Source organism: Sus scrofa, chromosome 3 (assembly GCF_000003025.6).
Source record: "Sus scrofa isolate TJ Tabasco breed Duroc chromosome 3, Sscrofa11.1, whole genome shotgun sequence".
In the NCBI taxonomy this organism is placed as follows: Eukaryota; Metazoa; Chordata; class Mammalia; order Artiodactyla; family Suidae; genus Sus; species Sus scrofa.
Window position 1 is genome coordinate 72,270,777 of NC_010445.4, and position 20,249 is coordinate 72,291,025.

Genomic DNA, 20,249 nt, shown 5'->3' on the forward strand with positions numbered 1-20,249 from the left:
GAAACGAATCTGATTAGCATCCATGAGGACGCAGGTCACAGATGCAGTTCGACCTGGTGTTGCTATAGCTGTGGTGTAGGTCAGCAGCTACAGCTCTGATTCGACCCCTTACCTGGCAACCTCCATATGCTGCCGGGTGCAGCGCTAAAAAAAGACAAAAAAGAATTTTGGTGATCCTTAGTAATGAATCAATGAATATTTCAGTAAGAAAATAACAGTTGTTAAGCTTCTTAATATGACTAATGGTCACTTAGCCATTCTTGGATGTAGTTATTTTGATACTAGTTGCTTTATTCATTATATTTTTTCTCTGTGCAGAAGGGTTTATTCATACATTGTTCAATGGAAGCTGCTTTAAACTTCGTGAATTACGCAGTTCTACTTAAATTCTGAAAAACAAACTGGAAACTAAAACACTTTGCAGTTTTTATTTAAAAAGAATCTTGTAATATTAAAAAAATTTAATGAGCTTACGTATGCTAATAATTACTTTAATTTCTTCTTTGAGTAATATAAACACAAGTCCATAGCATACTAAATGCTAAGCTTCTCTCAGGTAGGGTAGTGGCTTGTCCAACATATGTTCAACCCCAGATGGACAGTTTTCTGAGAGTAGAGATGAGGTTTTTTTCTAATTTCAAAGGGAATAAGTGTTTATAAAGGATAGTTTCTTATCTGCAATTAAGTAAATAACAAAATTAAACTGTACAAATTAAAGCTAAAAGAGTGCCTATTTTTTTTAAAGAAAAAAGCTTTTGCCTTTGCTTTCCCTGGCATAACAATATTCTTATCTTTAGGCTTAAGAAAAAGGATATTTCCCATGTTTGTGTTATTTGTTCTTGGCATTACATTTTATTTTAATCAGTGGGTTTCCACTCCCCTCTGCTTCTTTCACATTCTCTACCAGTCAGACACAGTCTTCTGCACCGTGGATGGGACCAAATTACGGAGTACAGCCACCTCCAGGACAGAATGGCAGCATGATGCCTAGTCAGCCTGCAGGGTATCGAGTGGCAGGGTATGAAACCCAGTGAAAGAGGACTCTAGAAGCTAAAGCCAGTGGCTTGAGGCTACAGGGAGCGTAGTAGAGCTGTTGTTTACTTAAAGATTTATCAAATCAGTCAGTGCAAATGTCAGATACAATGTATTTATTTAAAAGATTCATTTTTTAATCATGAAATTACTTATCATCCGCATTGTTTTAAAGAGAAACAAGATGCTGGATGTCTGCCAATTTTTGCCTTCATTACCTTTTTTGATAAAGTTTCTCAGATCCTTGTTTCAAATACAAATGCAGGGATTGCTGCCACTTTTTTAAAATTGAGGCAGAAAATTGCACAATGTTGAACTTTTTTCCACTGAAGTAGCGTGCAGTTCTAGTTTGCATTCCTGATATGATTTTAAACATGTAATATAAAGATGTTAAAAAAAAAAGAAAAACCAAAACTGTGCAGAGTCTAGAAGTTTGTTGTAATCTTCAGCTTATGCACAATTGTGTTTTAGGTTTTTTTTTTTGAAAAAGGCTTTGTTTGAACTGTCCCATCTCCACCGTTTTCCCTCTGGGGTTTTTAAATATAAATTATTAGTTTACATCACTTTTGTATCTACATTTTTTCACAAATTTGTCTTGCCTTATTAAAGTTCTGTAACATACTTAAATGGAAAAAAATGATGTTCATTTAGATTGAAAACTTTTCTCAGATGGATTGATAATTGCATTCATCTTGTGTTTTATATGAGAAGGTGCCTCAAGAATTCCCTGTTGAATTTGTTTAAAAGAGTTTTTATCTTCTGTGATAAACTTCGCTATGTACCAGGAAATATAAAAACAAAAATTTGTTACTAAAGAAAATCTCTGACATGTGATAAGTTCTTATGAACCCCTGTTAATTTCATGTGTCAAATTCTACATTAACATGTATTATTTCATTATGTAAAATGTTTTAGCAATTTAATATTTTGCACAGTTAGTAAACTTTGTATGTCATTTCCTCCTTAAAGGCATCATGCAGAGTCCACAGATTTATAAGGTTTCGTTTGCATGTGAATATCAAATACACACTTTGGTAGTCTTTGAATACAAAGTCATCTGCTCTTGTTTTTCAAGAATTTTGAGACACAAAGTTGTATGTAAAGGAATATATTAATTTGCCATTTTCTAGATATACTTACTCCAAAAGAGTAAATCAGCTTGATTTTAATATGTACAAATGATAGCTGTGAAACTGTAGAATATCCTTATGTCAGGCTTGGGGTTTGTTGTGAACTCCAAAATTAGCCTGAATGACCAGCCGGGCAAAGCATTTTTTAAATGTTCAGAGGCCAAAAGATAAACAAACAAACAAACAAAAAACCCTTAAAATCCTACCTCCTTAAACAGCCTTCAAAGAGGAGAATCCTCAGTGCAATCATTACTTTGATTCTTTTGGTACCTGTTTTCCTGGAGTTCCCAATTTTATTATTTTGGGGTGACTCCGAGCATTAAGAGGTTTAATCTTTGATGGCATTGTCCTAGTTTTGAAATTTCTAGTACATTTCAGAGTCTCTAAGAATTGTGAAAGCTTTTGTTTTATTTTCAATGAAAGTCACAAACTCTTCTTCTTTGATTCACAAAGGTGAAGGGTCCCCAGTACACATATTTGGATACTTGGTTGTTTTTAAGACCTTCAGAGAGCTCCTAGCATTTTATTTACGGACAGAAAAGGCATGTGGAATCTTAAGGCTTTCCTGGCCTGTATCCTCCACGTAATGACTCTAAGCTGGTCTCTAAGCCAATATTCTACAAACCAGCGCCCAGGAAAGACAGCTCATAAGTGTATAATTCTTTGGAGCTCAATTCTATGCAGTCGTAGTAATGTTTCATTAAGTCACTGTGTATTTTTAAGTGTTGATACATTAAAAGTTGCTTTATGGAAGATGAGTAAATTTTTTAAACACTTGAAATTTTTACTTCCCTGATAACTTCTGCAGATTAGGGCATGTAACCAAAAGCAGCTTAAATCAAATACTCAAAAAAATAAAATAACAGGATGCTCTTTTTAGATTCTTCTAGTTTGTGTTCCTATTTCAGGACCTTCATTATTTTTCTCTTATTCAAAAATATTTTATGTCCTATACATTTATGGACTGCAGGGTAAATTATTTGGGCATGAATAAGCAAAAGTATAGTTTTTCTTTCACTTTGACTAATTCAAGTAATAACACTTCTTTTTGGCCAATATTTTCTTGCTGCACAATTCAAAAAAGTACATTGTCTACTTTTTGAGAAGAAAGTAGTATTACTCAAAAGTTTACTACTGACAGATTTGTATTGCAGGAACATGGCTAGTTTTGCTTTCAGTGTTAAGACAAATCATTTAAAAATTTTACAGTCTAAAAGTCATACTGGTATTAGTATCAGGTAAGGAAATTAAAGTTTTAAAAATAGCTTCATTCTCTTCAATATGCATTCAGATTTTACTTTAAAATACATCTGGTACTGTAAAGAACCTGAAGTGGTTCGCACTTAATGGGTCATTAATCCAGTATTCTTTGCCCTGACTGTTTGGATATTAAAGTTCCTTTATGTTTTCTATAACCTTTGGGATCTTCTTGCAGTGATTATTGTGTGTGAGAGGTTTTATTTTCTTTTTAGTCTAGCCATGTTGTTGTATTCACTCAGGTATTTGTTAGTTTTCTTTTTAATCTTATTCCAGAAACCGTGGTTTGCATTGGGTTACTGTTTAATACCACAAAGAATTGATATAAATTTAAATCATGAAATCAGGATCTCATTTTCCTTATTGATACTACTACCTCCCTGTTGAAAATGAGATTCACGTTCCGGTTTTATTCTTCTGCTATTTCATTCCTGTGCTTGCTCATCTTCCTTTTGCATGTGTTAGAGTTGTATTACTTTTGAGAAGACAGTTGATAAGGACTAGATTGCATACACAGAGACTTGAGTTTACTAAGAGCTATAGAATGCTCTTGAGGTTACAGTTGAATTAGAAAATAAAATGTGTTTACAGGAGATAATAAGCAAACCCTTTCAATGAGTGATTTTTGTTTGTTTTGTTTTTCTTAGGGCCACAGGTGCGGCATATGAAAGTTCCCAGGCTAAGGGTCGATTTGGAGCTACAGCTGCTGGTCTGTGACCTACACCATAGCTACCCTGGATCACTGACCCACTGAGCGAGGCCAGGGATCAAACCTGTATCTTCATGGATACTAGGTGGGTTTGTTTCTGCTGAGCCACAAGAGGAACTCCAAGAACGATGATTTCTTTCTTTTTTTTTTTTTCTTCTTTTTTTTTTTTGTTTTTTCCCTAGCTAGGGGTCGAATCAGAGCTACAGCTGCCGGCCTATGCCACAGCCACACGGGATCCAAGCCGTATCTGTGACCTACACCTACACCTCGGCTCACAGCAACACTGTATCCCTAAGCCACTTAGCAAAGCTAGGGATCAAATCTGTATCCTCATGGATCCTAGTTGGGTTTGTTAACCATTGAGCCACAGAGGGAACTCCAGGAGTTTTTTTTTTTTTTTTCTTTTCTTTTCTTTTTCCTTTTTTAGGGCCGAACTTGCAGCATATGGAGGTTCCCAGGGTAGAGGCTGAATTGGAGCTACAGCTGCGGGCCTATGCCACGGTTCACGACAGTGCCGGATCCTTAACCCACTGAGCGAGGCCTGGGATCAGACCTGCAACCTCATGGCTCCTAGTCGGATTCGTTTCCACTGCGCCACAACGGGAACTCCAGGAGTGATGATTTCTAAAAACAAAATCTTTTTTCTTTTCTTTTTTTTTTTTTTGGTAGGGGTATTATATTTTTTCCAGTCACTGCATTTTAACAGTTTAGAATTTGAAAAACATAGCTCCAAACAACAAAGTTTAATATAAGAGCCTTGATAAAATGTATGTGAATGTGTCTCAGTTGAATAAGACTTTACACTATGGCCTCTAATGTTATTCTGATAATAATTCACCTTTTAAAGGAAAAAGTAGGTGTCTGACTCAGGGTTACTAGGCTAGAAGGAGATACTGTACAGAAATAGGAACTAAGCACAATTTCACATACTAGATAAATGAGATCCTTAGCTCCTTCTCTGAGTTCAGCTCTTGAATACCAACAGCCACACTTGAATATACCAGGCAAGAATGGGAAAAAAAACTAAACAACTTTTGAGAGAAAAGACATGCTGGCATTTGAAGATCCCCACCAAAAGCCAACTGACCACCAATCCCTTTACAGTGGAGTGTGCCAGTCAGCAAGTCCTGCCCGTGAACACAAATCTTCCAATAAGTTTTTAGTGCTTCACTTTTAAATAAAGACAAAGATTAGAAATTGAGAAACAGAGTTCCTGTCGTGGTTCAGTGGTTGACGAACCTGACTAGCTTCCATGAGGATGGGGGTTCTATCCCTGGCCTCACTTAGTGGGTTAAGGATCCGGTGTTACCGTGAGCTGTGGTATAGGTCACAGACGCGGCTTGGATCCCATGTGGCTGTGGCTGGCGTGAGCCAGTGGCTACAGCTCCAATTCAACCCCTAGCCTGGAAATCTCTATATGCCGAGGGTGCAGTCCTTAAAAAAGAAAGAAGAGGAGGTCCCGTCGTGGTGCAGTGGTTAACGAATCCAACTAGGAACCATGAGGTTGCAGGTTCGGTCCCTGCCCTTGCTCAGTGGGTTAATGATCCGGTGTTGCCGTGAGCTGTGGTGTAGGTTGCAGACGAGGCTCAGATCTGGCGTGGCTGTGGCTGTGGTGTAGGCCGGCAGCAACAATTCTGATTAGACCCCTAGCCTGGGAACCTCCATATGCCGCGGGAGCGGCCCAAGAAATAGCAAAAAGACAAAAAAAAAAAGAAGAAATTGAGAAAAACTTTTATTTTAAAAGGGGAGAGCAAAAATAATAATAATAATAATAATATCCTCAAGATACTCTACTCAAGAAATTAGAATGCTGGTAAAATGTCACAAATTAGGATGTGAATAAATTAGGTGAGAATATTCAAAGACAAGGCAATGTTCTAGAACAGAAATCGAAAGTGGAGATAGGAGTTCTCTTGTGGCACAGCAGGTTAAGGATCTAGGTCACAGACGAGGCTCGGATCTGGCACTGCTGTGGCTCTAATATAGGCTATCAGCCACAACTCCAATTCCACCCTTAGTGTGAGAACTTGCATATGCCAAAGGTGTGGCCCTAAAACAAAATTTATCAGACAGAGAAGTTCTCTTGTGGCACAGCAGTAAATAATATAAAATGTGCCAGATAAAAAAGTGCCAAGAATAATACTCAAAAGCAACATTTGGAGTTCCCTTCATGGCTCAGTGGTTAACAAATCCAACTGGGAACCTTGAGGTTGCAGGTTTGCTCTCTAGCCTTGCTCAGTGGATTAAGGATCCGGTGATGCCATGAGCTGTGGTGTAGGTTGCAGACGAGGCTCAGATCTGGCGTGGCTGTGGCTGTGGTGTAGGCCGGCAGCAACAATTCTGATTAGACCCCTAGCCTGGGAACCTCCATATACCACAGGATCGGCCCTGGAAAAAGACAAAAAAAAAAAAAAAAGCAACATTAGAACCTAGGGATCAATGGTATTGTCTTCAAAAGTTTAAATTATGTCTTGGGTGACAATAGAATAAAGTCATTTTTAGACATGCAAGTTCTCAAAAGGTTTTCTTCCTGTTCACTGGCTCCAGCTTCCAGCTGCTAGATGAATGCCATCAAAACAAAGATAAGATGTAGCATCTAGAAATGGGATCAAATACAGCAGTGAGATAAGGGAAGCCCCAAGATTACAGCTGTGACGTGACCTGGTAGCCAGTCCAGACTGATCGTCAGAGGGCTAGACTTAAGGTTCTCTGACAGGTTGGGCTGTGTAGATAATTGTGTTGTGGGATGTTTTACAGACCTATGGAGAAGGTGAGAAGACTTAATGCTGGGAGAAATTCAGGCAAATGGGAAGAGGCAATTGTCAGGAAAAAAGTTGTATAAGAAAGGAAATGTTTCCTGAGCCAAGTACATGCACCAAGATAATATTTCATCTTTTCCTGGATTACATTCATAAATATTTGTACTATTCCACTGCTTTGGTTTTCTGTGGCAACTTAATTTTATGTTGGGTTTCTTCTGCCTGTCATCTGTTTCTATCATTTGTTCTTAGTTCTTTTAATCTTTTTGTTTGCTTTTCTCATTTCTAATCTGCGTTCCTTAATGTGCTTCCTGTGATGTCCAAACTTGCTTATGTTCCTTTTAATGTAGTCTTCATTTCTGAAATGTTAAGGGAGAGGGTGGTTTCTGTTTCCTAAATTCTACCAATTTCTGTTTCACTTCAGGGCCGTTGCTTCCCTGAATTCTTGTATTTCTTAGCCGCATTTACTTCATTAGATTTTTAAAATCCATGTTGGAAATGTCGGTATATTATTTTCAACTGCTTTGTGGGAACATTTTTCTTCTGAGTTTTCTCCAGGGAAACTCTAGGTAAGTTTTGCTACTGTATTTTTAATTACAGTATCTTTGTACAAATGCTGCATATATGCCTTTCTATTTATTCATATTTGAAACAGTTTTTCCTAGACCACTTACCAGCAGGAAGATGAAAGGGAAAGACCCTGTGCAGTTTTCTCCCCTCCCACCTCTGTGGCTCCAGTGAATTGTCTCCTTAAAAGTTGCAGCCATGGGTCCGCTCTGAGATGTGACCTTGTCCAAAAGTTCTGTACCAGCTCTGAGCTCCCTTGTTTGGTTCCTTCATCTGCTACATTAGGGAACCTAACACCTGCTTTCATGGATATCCCCTAACTTGCTTTCTGAAAGACATGGACTCTGCACCCCCTAGGTACCTGGCACACCTTCCCTCCCTGCCTTTCCCAGCACTCAAGCTTGGTTAGACATCCCCACAGCAGTTTCCACTCAGGGTTTGGCTCTCTTCTCAGAGTGAATATTTGTGGATGATTTCTGAGATCTGCTGCCATCAACTCCCTTCCTCACTCTGTTCTTCCCCCACAGCACTCAGTTGGCCTCCCATCCAGGACCATACTTCCACTCACTGTGGGACATGTGCATTTTCTCTGCCTCCCTACTTTCACCTAAGATACTGTTTGTAGGAGTCAGTGTTCATGTTTTTCTTTTTTTTTTTTGCTCCCTGTGATTTCCAGAAGAAGTAGAAAGATCCAGAACCAGGCTGTTAACGTTTCTACCAGAATCAGAAGCCTAAAGGAATCTTTTACACATGTATTTGATCATGACACTCCCCTGCATGAAAGTCTTCTCTTCAAATTGTATTTAGAATGTAATCTAAATCTTTAATATGTAAAATCTTGAATATGGCCTGCAGTGAGTTCTAAAGTGCAGTCTGTACTTACCAACTGTACAGCAGACTGTCCTCCACTCTCCCATAAGCCCTTCCCCTCCACACTCATCTTTCAGTTTCTTAAGTAAGTAATCATTTTATATGAGTCAGTGTCCAGTCAGGAGACAGAGACCAAGGCTAAAATTTGAAAAGGGAAATTTTAATGTAAATAATGGTTAAAGAGTAAAAGGTTAACTAAAAGAGAACCAGAAGTTGCAGGTGCAAAAACAATTGTTATGGATAGAGTGGACAATGCGGGATCTAAGTGTTTAGGAGAGCACTGATTTTCTGGCCTCTTCAAAGTGGGCTTAATTACCAAGGAATGTGCAGCCTGGTGAAGAAATGTGCCAGAGGGTATGGGCCAGAGCCGGTCCTTAGAAGCTGCCTGCCATTGTCAAAGGTTGGGAAACTGGAGATGGTAATTTAGAAATGGTCCACCAGGTGGGGGAGCTAGGGTCACCAGATTTAGCAAGACCACAATCCCAAGTATTGCATGAAACATACTAAAAATTATTTGTTGTAAAACTGAAATCCAAATTTAACTGGGTGTCTTGTATTTTATCTGGCAGTCCAAAGCTGCCGTGGAAGCAGCTGCAGGTGTGAAAAGTGTGGCCTGAGAGTGCAGTTGGGGCAGGTCCTGGGAACCACTGAGGGGAGCACCACTGGGTCTTCTGTGCACTGGTCCACTGGCTCCGGCAGTGAATAAAAAGAAAAAGAACCAGGACCCGTAAGGGGTGAGGCTTCCTGTCACTATCACCTTGCATTGTTCCCCCATTGCCACTATTGATGAAGCCTGAGACTTAGCCAACTGGCAGAGGAGAAATGTTTCACAAAGCAAGGCAAAGAAGGGTGGCATGGGGACCCAGACTCCATTTCAGAGCCCTGCCGCCTGAATGCCTTTTGTCTGCTCTTTGTCTTCAACTCTCCTCTTAAATGTTTCTTCGTCTAAAAAGCCTTCCTTCTATTACCTACAATCTAGATCAGTAGCCTCTCAAATCATCCTATACTTTTGCTTTATAGCATTTGTCACAATTTTAAAGTTATGTATTTCTGTGATTATATCTTGAAAACTCATGTTCCCCACTAAACTAATATATAGTGACTGTTTTCTTCAATGCTGTATGTACCCAGTAGGTAGTAAATAGTAGGTGCTCAATATATCTGTTGAATTAATTTAATTATCTCAATCCTGTCTTATCCAAATGGCTTTCTACCATTTGCTGATAGTACTACCAGCTGGAGTACCAAGTGTGAAGTGATAAAAGCTAAAATTAGAGGACCAAACCAGGGCTAATTCGTTCTGTCATGTCAAATAATTTGAAATTTTTTTTAAATCTTAAAGGTCCTAGGGAGCCATTGATCTAATACATTTTCAGTCAAGATGTCTTCCAGGTTCCTGGCATGAGCCATGAATGGATGGTGGGGCTAATTACTGGAGTGGGAAAAGGAAGAAGGGGAGTTCGTAAAAATAACATGGAAGCTGGTTAGAGGGCAGAAGATGAAAGCTAATGATTTCTGCCTTTGAAAATGTGGAGCTTGGACATGTGTGACATTCAGGTAGAAATATCCAGTGGGTAATGATAGGGAATCTGGAAGGGAGATCCAGGCTGGAAGAGAGACGAGAGTCACCAGCCTTTAGGTGGTAATTCAGCCCATGGAGTGGCAGTCACCCAGAGAGATGCCAGAGTGAGAAAAGGACTGAGGACAGAACTCGTAGGTCCATCAAGCTTTAGGAGGGTAGAGACACAGAAGTTGGCAAAGGAGAATGAGAAGGAGCTCCCTGACAGGCAGGAGAAATACCGAAAGTCCATGATGTAGAAATCAAGGAAGAAAAAATTCAAGGAAATAGAAGTAGTCAAGAGCAGAGAGAAGTTGGTGAAAAAAAAGGTTGTGGAAAACAAGTCCACTGGATTTAGCAATAAGGAAGTAATTGGTAACATTGAGCATTTTCAGTGAAGTAGTGGGAGCAAAATGTGAACTGCGGTGGGTTAAGGACTGGGAAGTGAGATAGTTATCAGGAGCAGACTGCCTTCCCAGTTCATTGGGCTGTAGAGAGAAAGAAGAGAAGAAAGAGGAGATGGGCTTAAGAAAGCAATATTTTTTTAAATGTCAATATAATAAACTATGAATAAATCATAAAAGTAAATGACTGCTAAAAAAAATAACCCCACTATTCACCCATTTGGAAATACACAACAGAAAACATTCATCTCTGTTTTGTATTTAAAAAAAAAAAAAAAAAAAAACTGGAAGGGAGTTCCCTGGTGGCACAGCAGGTTAAGGTCCAGAGCTGTCACTGCTCTGGTCTCGGATTGTTGCTGTGGCGTGGGTTCAGCCCCTGGCCTGGGAATTTCCACATGCTGCAGGCTTGGCCCCCAAAAAAATAAATAAATAAAAAATAAAAATGGAACCAAGGTTAAAGAATACATTTGTGTGCGTGTGTATATTGTTTCTCTAGGATCTTTGGGATTGAATGATGGATTAAAGAATGTAAATTGTAAAACTTGTATTATATATTGTCAAATTGCCCTCTTAAAAAGCTGTACCATTTTATACTCCAACCAATAATGTCCAAAAGCGCTCATTTGCCTCTACTTTTACCAATGCTGATTGTTATTAAGCTTTTATTTTTGCCAATCTGATGCATGTATCATGATCTCCTTCGTTGTATTTCCCTGATTGTAAGTAAACTTAGTTATCTTTTTCCATGATAATTGGCTATTTGTGTTCCTTTTCTGTGATGTGTCTGTTGTCCTTTGTCCATTTGACCTTCAAGGACCTTAGACATTATAATAACCACATATAGAATAAATATATTTTATATGTCTTTAGAAAGGAGAGATGGAATAAAAATGAGAGGAAGAAGTGACTATCAAATGATTAGGCAGATTATTAAGCTGATGGAACCTCTAGAAATTAAAAATACAAAAGCCAGGAGTTGCTATTGCGGCGCAACGGAAATGAACCCATCTAGGAACCATGAGTTTGCGGGTTTGATCCCTGGCCTTGCTCAGTGGGTTAAGGATCCGGTGTTGCCGTGAGCTGTGGTGTGGGTGGCAGACACAGCTTGAATCCCGAGTTGCTGTGGCCCTGGCATAGGCTGGCAGCTACAGGTCCAATTAGACCCCTAGCCTGGGAATCTCCATATGCCGCGGGAAGCAGCCCTAGAAAAGGCAAAAAGATATATATATATATATATATATATATACACACACACACACATATATATATAATATATTTAAACTGGAGTTCCATAAAGAGAGAAAACAAGTTGGGATGGGCAAGATTCGAAAAGATAATGGCTGAAAGTTTTCCACAATTATTGAAAGGAATTCTGAGATTCAGGAACTACGGTGGGACATTCCCTGGTGGTCTAGTGGTTAGGATTCATTCAGTGCTTTCATGGCTGTAGCCTGGGTTCAATCCCTGGTCTGGGAACTGAGACCCCAATATCCAGCCACTACACACCATGACAAAAAAAAAAAAAAAAAAACCCACAATGAATCCCAAGAAAGATTAATAAAATGAAACCCATGGTTACATAGGCAAGTTGCAGATTATCAAAGACAGATTTTTAACATAGCAGAGGGGGAGTTCTCTTCATGGCTCAGCAGTTAATGATCCTGGCCTCTCTCAGTGGGTTAAGGATCCAGGGTAGCAAGTAGCAGAGGGAGGAAAAAAAAGACTACTACAATGATAAATGTGTGTAATTTAATCTCAAACAATAATGATGCCTTTTTCTAAGGGAGAACTAAAAAACTAGGTAATGACAATACATGTGACAGAAGTTGATTAAAATGTTTTAAGATCACTATATTTTTTCAGAAGAATGACAGAAAGATTTATAAGCTTTGGCCTTGAGTTAAAATGTAAAGAATGGTCACTAAAATAATAGAAATAGCACATATAACTTTCCAAAAGAGGAGCTACCCCCCAAAAAATTCAAAAGAAGGTAGAAAAGAAACAAAGCTGGGAGTTCCCATCGTGGCGCAGTTGTTAACGAATTGACTAGGAACCATGAGGTTGCGGGTTCGGTCCCTGCCCTTGCTCAGTGGGTTGACGATCTGGCGTTGCCATGAGCTGTGGTGTAGGTTGCAGACTCGGCTCGGATCCCGCGTTGCTGTGGCTCTGTCGTAGGCCGGTGGCTACAGCTCCGATTAGACCCCTAGCCTGGGAACCTCCATATGCCACAGGAGCGGCCCGAGAAATAGCTAAAAAAAAAAAAAAGAAAGAAAGAAACAAAGCTGGACAAAGGAATCAAAAACATAGTAGAAATAATACCAAATGGGGGTTCCCGTCGTGGCTCAGTGGTTAACAAATCCGACTAGGAACTATGAAGTTTCGGGTTCGATCCCTGGCCTTGCTCAGCAAGTTAAGGATCTGGTGTTGCTGTGAGCTGCTGTGGCTGTGGTGTAGGCCGGCAGCTACAGTTCCAATTAGACCCCTAGCCTAGGATCCTCCATGTGCCTCAGTTGTGGCCCTGGAAAAGACAAAGAGACAAATAATAATAATAATTCCAAATGGATTAATAAGCATAAGCAATGTACTAAGCTAATAAGTTAAAAGAGATTCTCTAACTGGATTTTTTTAAAAATCCAGTTGTTCCTTACAAGCAACATCTAAAACAAAAGGATGCAGAAATATATATATGTACCAGGAAACTAATTGAAGCTGATGTAGCCAAATTAATAGCAAACAAAATGTACAAACATCTGTTAAGCACAGATGGAATACTTAAAATATTGGTGTAAAAAGATCAAGCATAGGGGGTCTCCACTGTGACTCAGTGGGATAAGAACCCAATTAGTATCCATGAGGGTTCGGGTTCAATCCCTGGCCTTGTTCAGTGAGTTAAGATCCAGCATTGCTGCTAGTTGTGGTATAGGTCGCAGATAACGGCTCAAATCTAGGGTTGCTGTGGCTGTGGTGTAGGCCAGCAGCTACAGCTCCGATTCAGTCGTAACCTGGGAATGTCCATATGTGGCCCTTAAAAAAAAAAGTCACAGTGGGGAGTTCTCTGGTTGCCCATTGGGTTGGGGATCCAGCAGTTATCATTACTGTGGTTCAGGTCACTGCTGTGGAATAGATTCAATCGCTGGCCCAGGAACTTCCCCATTCTGTGCATGAAGGCAAAAAAAAAAAAAAAAAAAAAAAGAAAGAAAAAGGTCACAGGGTAAAGAAGTGAGGGAAGCTGAAGAATAATTATTGTCAATTGGCAAAATCAAAGACTGTGAATATTTGTTTTAATGTGTGAATAGCACACAAATTCTTTTTATTGGAAATGCTTTTAAATCTCAGAAGCTAGTATTCATCTATCAACAGATAAATAAAGCAGAACTTCTATGAGACTAAAAAAAAGTAGCTTATATTTTCTGACATAAAGAATTTAGGAGTTCCCGTTGCAGTGTAGCAGAAACAAATCCGAGTAGTTTTCACAAGGATGCAGTTTCGATCCCTGGCCTCGATCAGTGGGTTAAGGATCCGGTGTTTCTGTGAGCTGTGATGTAGGTCACAGATGCGGCTTGGATCCTGTGTTGCTGTGTCTGTGGTGTAGGCCAGCAGCTGCAGCTCTGATTCGACCCCTAGCCTGGGAATCACCATATGCTGCAGGTGTAGCCCTAAAAAAATTTTTTTTAGTTTAGAAATCAATCAGAAAAATTTGTAGAAACTCCAATATATATGTGTTAAAAAAAAAAAAAAACCTTATGAGTCAAAGAAGATACCACAGTAAAAATTTTAGATTATTTAAAATGTCAATAAAAATACTATATATCAAGATTTGTAGAATGCAAGTAAAATGGCACTTTGAAAACAATGCATACCATTAAAAACTTATATAAGAAAAGAAAGGTGAGGGAGTTCCCATTGTGGCGCAGGAGAAATGAATCCAACTAGTATATGTGAGGGTGCAGGTTCAATCCTTGGCCCTGCTCAATGGGTCAGGGATCTGGCATTTCTGTGAGCTGTAGTGCAGGTTGCAGACGAGGTTCTGGTCCTGCGTTGCTGTAGCTGTGTCGTAGGCCAACAGCTACAGCTCTGATTGGACCCCTAGCCTGGGAACTTCCATGTACTGCAAGTGTGGCTCTAAAAAGCCAAAAAAAAAAAAAAAAAAAAAAATTAATGAGTAATTGAATTGGGAGTTCCCTGGTGATCTGGTGGTTAGAATTCCTGGGTTCTACCCCTGGTCTGGGACAGGAGATTCCACATCAAGCCATCGATTGCCATGGCCAAAAGAAAAAAAAAAAAAAAAGAGTGCTGTTTCCTGCTAACAAGTTAGAAAAAGAACAATAAGGAAGGTAATTGAAAATGAAAACATAATAAACTAGCTCAAATGAGCCAAAAGTTTGTTCTTTTGCAGAGACTAATAATATATTTAACATGGTGAAATTGATCAGGGGAAAAAGAGAAATCACAAATAAAAAATTAGGAACCAAGAGAGGGCTTTCCAGCCGAGTCTACAACCTACAACACAGTTCATGCCAATGCTGGATCCTTAACCCACTGAGCTAGGCCAGGAGTTGAACCCAAGTCCTCATGGATACTAGTTAGGTTCCCACTGAGCCACAATGGGAACTCCCCTAGAGACATTCTTAAGGTCAAAGATAAAGTTATCCACTATTACCATATAAATTAATATTCTGAACTCTTGACAATTAGAAAATACTAAAAAAAAAAAAAAAAACTTGGACAGCCACAGGTAAAAGAATGAAATTATAACACTCCCTAACACCATACACAAAAATAAACTCAAAATGGATTAAAAACCTAGATATAAGACCAGACACTATAAAACTCTTAGAGGAAAACATAGGCCAAACACTCTCCGACAGAAACCACAGCAACATCTTATCAGATCCGCCTCTTAGAGTAATGACAATAAAAACAAAAATAAACAAATGGGACCTAATTAAACTTAGAAGTTTCTTCACAGAAAAGGAAACCCTGAACAAAACCAAAAGACAACATACAGAATGGGAGAAAATCTTTGCAAATGAATCAACTGACAAGGGATTAATCTCCAAAATTTATAAACACTTCCTACTGCTCAATACCAAAAAACAAACAACCCCATCAAAAAATGGGCAAAAGATCTAAACAGACAGTTCTCCAAAGACGACATGCACATGGCCAAAAAACACATGAAAAGATGTTCAACATCACTCATTATTAGAGAAATGCAATCAAAACCACTATGAGGTACCACCTTATACCAGCCAGAAGGGCCATCATCAAAAAGTCTACAATCAATAAGTGCTGGAGAGGGTGTGGAGAAAAAGGAACACTAGTACACTGTTGATAGGATTGCAAATTGGTGCAACCTCTGTGAAAAACAGTATGGAGATTCCTCAGAAAACTCAAAATAGAACTACCATTTGATCCAGCAATCCCACTCCTGGGCATCTATCCAGAGAAAACCATGACTCACAAAGACACATGTACTCCGATGTTCATTGCAGCACTATTTTCAATAGCCAAGACAACAATCTAAATGTCCATCAACAGAGGCCTGGATCAAGAAGATGTGGTACATATACACAATGGAATATCACTCAGCCATTAAAAGGAACAAAATACCACCATTTTTAGCAATATGGATGGACCTAGAAATTATTCATGCTAAGTGAAGTCAGTCAGACAATGAGACACCAACATCAAATGCTTTCACTGACATGTGGAGCCTGAAAAAAGGACAGAATGAACTTCTTTGCAGAACAGATACTGACTCACAGACTTTGAAAATCTTATGGCTTCCAAAGGAAACAGTTTGGGGGGTGGGGGGATGCTCTATAAAATTGGATTGTGATGATCATTGTACAACTACAAATGTAATAAATTCATTGAGTAATTTTAAAAAGTTAATCATTAACAAAAAATAAAACAAAAAATAATGAGAGAATTAAGTGAAGTGACTAGGTAAAAAATATTAACATGCTGAAAATTAACATACTATGGGAGTTCCTGTTGTGGCTCAGCAGAAACAAATCTGACTAGTATTCATGAGGATGCAGGTTCAATCCCTGGCCTCGTTCAGTGGGTTAAGGATCCAGCATTTCCATGAGCTTTGGTGTAGTTAACAGATGCTGCTTGGATCCTGCGCTGCCGTGGCTGTGGCATAGGCCAGCAACTACAGCTCCAATTCGACCCCTAGCCTGGGAACCTCCATATGCCTTGGGTGCGGTCCCAAAAAAAAAAAAAAAAAATTACATACCATAACAAACCACTACTTGAGACAATTACGCAATTCTGAGAATTCTATTTATGAGAAGACCGCTCAGAAATTACTTCTATGATGGCAATACTTCTTCAAAGTCTCTTCTATGAAGAAGGAAAAAACATGAGTGTCTGGCTTGGAAGAAAGAAATCTCTTTTATTTATATGGAGTTCCCAGGCCAGGAATCATATATGAGCCACAGTTGTGACCCACACCACTGCTGCAGCAACCCTGGATCCTTGAATCCACTGTGCCAGGTGGGTATGGAACTTTCATCCTGGTGCTGGCAGAAACACTGCCAATCCCCTTGTGCCACGGTGGGAACTCTAAGAAACCTCTTTCAGAATGGGGCTGCTTGATAGCTTCCTTCCTGACTGGAACATACAATGTGTCACCACTGAAAACCCACAGATCTCTTAGGATGCATTTGGGCAACTCCATTGAAAAAAAATGTAAACACTCTCTCAACAACAAGGTCTCTCAATTGTGGTACTATTGATATTTTGGTCCAGATAATTCTTTGTTGTAAGGGCTGTCCTGTGCATTGCAGGATCTTTAACAACAGCCATGGTGTCCATTAGAGGTGTAGCAGTGCTCCCAGTTGAGAAGAGCTGCTTTAATCACTTGGCACTACAACAATCAAAAACACAACCAGGCATTGAGACCCCACAGTATTATTAGGTGATCATCTAGACAATCCAGGATATACTGATGATCATTTAAAAACTTATAAATTGAGGAGTTCCTGTCATGGCACAGTGGTTAATGAATCCGACTAGGAACCATGAGGTTGCAGGTTCGATCCCTGGCCTTGCTCAGTGGGTTAAGGATCCGGCGTTGCCATGAGCTGTGGTGTAGGTCACAGACGCATCTTGGATCTGGTGGTGCTGTGGCTGTGGTGTAGGCAGCTACAGCTCCGATTTGACCCTTAGCCTGGGAACCTCCATATGCTGCAGTTGCAGCCCTAAAAAAAAAGAAAAAAAAAAAACCTTATAAATTGAAATAAGCAAAATTGGAAAAATTTCCTGGAAAAAATGTGCCCACCTCCCCCTACCTCCAGTTTAAGAAACAACATAACAAACCTTAATCTTGGAAAAGTCCATTTGTCTTATTAATAGTTGAGAAGACTAAGGTTCTGCTAACTAAAGAATGTCACTCACCATCTGGTTCCACAAGGTTAAAGTCATTATCCACTGCAGTCACAGACTTTCAGTTTGCAGATTAGGATTGAGGTACTCTCTGCTCTGGGAAAACTGGCAAAACAGGACTTCAGATAAATATTTTCAGAAGAAGATTTTATGAATCCATTTTTTTGTATCTTCCCATACTTAGAAGAGCACTAAAATTACTAGCTAAGATAGCTGTGTCCTGTGACCAGAAGCAACCTTCTAACAAGATGTGTGCTTGATTGCACATACTCCTTCTCTTAGATATATGACCTCCCTCCATATCTTTTTGGAGCTCTTCCTCAGAACTATCTGAGAGGCTGTCTCTGGGCTTATAGTCTTATAACCCAGAATACAACTGAACCACAGTTCTCACCTTTTTATTTATTCATACTATTTCATGTGACAGTTCTCAGCCACCCAGTCCACAGTGCCATCACTAATAAGGAGCAGTATGAAAGCCAAAGGTGTAGGAAATCTCATTCCAGAGTTTTCCCACACACAGGCCTCACCCTTGACACATTTTAACTCATGAACTATTGTCAACAAAGAGTATTCAGATTTATTCTGTGTGATTCCAATAATCAAAACTAGGTCACACCAGAAGCCAATAACAACTCATTATAAGGGAAACATTCAAGTAATATGTCAGAGTGTAATTAAGGGAGAAAAAGATGACCTGATGCAAACACACAAGTGATAGAAACAACGAATTCTTTGGTGAACAAGACTCCCTTGACAGAACACTAAATCGCTCGCATCTGACATCTGCTAATAATGCAGAAAATCTAAGGAGATTTTTTTCATCAATGGTCAATGGAATTCTACTCAGACTTAGGACTCGCTCAGGCCTAAAACAGTGACGACTAATCCTAGAGCTCTGGGCTTCCAGCACCAGCAGGGTCGGCCAGAAGCACTCTAGGCACAGCAAAGAACCTAAACTGTACAGTCGTCAGGTCAGCGTAGATTCCACCATCGGATTCCGCAGCAATAGTCAGCTGGCTCCAAAAGGAGGAAACTACAACTCCCGTCAGACAACGCGAGCCCAGGTAGGCGTGCTCTAGCCGCGCGTGGGCGGCTCTGACCAATAGCGACTGTCGTTACAGCGAACAGTTTGGCCGCGTTTGTAAAAGGACGCGGCAGGAGAAGAGAGAGGAGGTGAGGGCGGTCATCAGCGTGGGGGCCTAGGGCCGCGGGGTGGGTTGCGCAGGGCAGGTAAGGGGGGCTGTGCTAAAAGAAGGGGGGTGCGGCTATGGGACAAGGACGTAGAGCCGGGAGTCCCGGCGCATAGCGTGTCCCGAGGGCAGGGTACCGGCCAGGTGATGCTTCTGCTCGGGCCTACTTAGGACCGGAAGTAAGCGGTCGCGCGGGGAGGCTGCCGGGAAGCTGGTCCCGGGTAGTGCGTCAAGGGGCAGGCGGTCCCGGAAGCCAGGTGGGAGGTGATCGTCCTGCAGGCCGCGTGACTGGGCTGTGGTCGGCTTAGCCCCGGTGGCCTTTCTCCATTATCCTGAGGCATCGCAGGGCAAATGGAAGCACCCCGGACCTGGAATTGAGAGTCCTGGCTTATGGTCCTGCCCTTTCCTCTCACTTGTGGTTTGACAAGGAATCCAGATTGCAAACTCACGTTAAGTTATCTGGAGACTGGCTGAGGGATGTTAATCAAATCACTACTTTCTCTGAGCCAACTTCTTCATCTCCAAGATGGGTAAAATAGTACCTACTTCACAGGATCGTGGTGAGCAATACATAGCAATACATGAGTAAATGCATGGGAAGGGCTTACTTGTACTCAGTAAACATTAGCAAGTTTATGTCTTATTCAAGGTGACCCTTTATTCTCTTCACTTACTGTGCTTCACAAGCATTAAACAGCATTCACCAAACTGTATAGCCCTGCAAAGAGTAACGGGCTGAAAACCCAGTAGTTCAAGGAATGTTCGTGGGGTAGCTCTTCCAGCCCCAGTCCCTTTAACGCCATCTGATTGAGGAGGCTGTTTAGTAAACTTGCTGGGGAAGAGGAGACCCTTTCTTAGGCAGGATTCAAATATAGGTTGTTTACAAGTTGTGTTACTTGTTTATATATGCTTTCAGCATAGAATCTAACAAGTAATACTAGTAACGGTTTAAAATTCAGATAGTACAAAACAGCGAATTGTACATCTCCCTCCCACTTTGTATTTTTCAAGTCCCCAGTCACTTCTTCTGAGACAACAGATTCTGAATCAGATTGAGAATGATTTTAGAACCCTATAAGTATATGAGGATGGGGGTTTGATCCCTGGCCTTGCTCATTGGGTTAAGGATCTGGCATTGCCGTAAGCTGTGGCACAGGTTGAAGACGTGGCTGTGGAGTAAGCTGGCAGCTGCAGCTCTAGTTTTCGACCCCTGGCCTGGAAACTTCCATATGTCATAGCTGTAGACTTAGAAATCAAAACAGTGGCGTTCCCATCGTGGCTCAGTGGTTAACGAACCCGACTAGTATTCATGAGGACTCCGGTTCCATCCCTGGCCTTGCTCAGTGGGTTAAGGATCTGGCGTTGCCATGAG

At 40.3% G+C, this 20,249-nt stretch overlaps 2 protein-coding genes across 29 annotated transcripts in view; both read left to right on the forward strand.

The window, feature by feature from the left end:
• TIA1 (TIA1 cytotoxic granule associated RNA binding protein) overlaps positions 1–11,035 on the forward strand; it is a 41,277-nt gene extending 30,242 nt beyond the window's left edge. For 22 of the 25 annotated variants that reach the window (XR_002342584.1, XR_002342581.1, XR_002342580.1 and 19 more), the window contains one exon: positions 908–11,035. Coding sequence is in view for 7 of the 25 variants with exons in the window: in XM_013996070.2 (XP_013851524.2) it covers positions 908–1,034 (127 nt within the window). In the remaining 18 variants the exon portion in view is untranslated. The remainder of the gene's footprint in view (positions 1–907) is intronic. The other 3 variants (XR_002342592.1, XR_002342586.1, XR_002342597.1) reach the window with 3 other exon arrangements.
• C3H2orf42 (chromosome 3 open reading frame, human C2orf42) overlaps positions 18,808–20,249 on the forward strand; it is a 30,920-nt gene continuing 29,478 nt past the window's right edge. Inside the window, 1 exon segment of one of the 4 annotated variants that reach the window (NM_001243818.1) lies at positions 18,808–18,860. The gene's annotated coding sequence lies outside the window, so the exon portion shown is untranslated. 4 annotated transcript variants of the gene reach the window in all.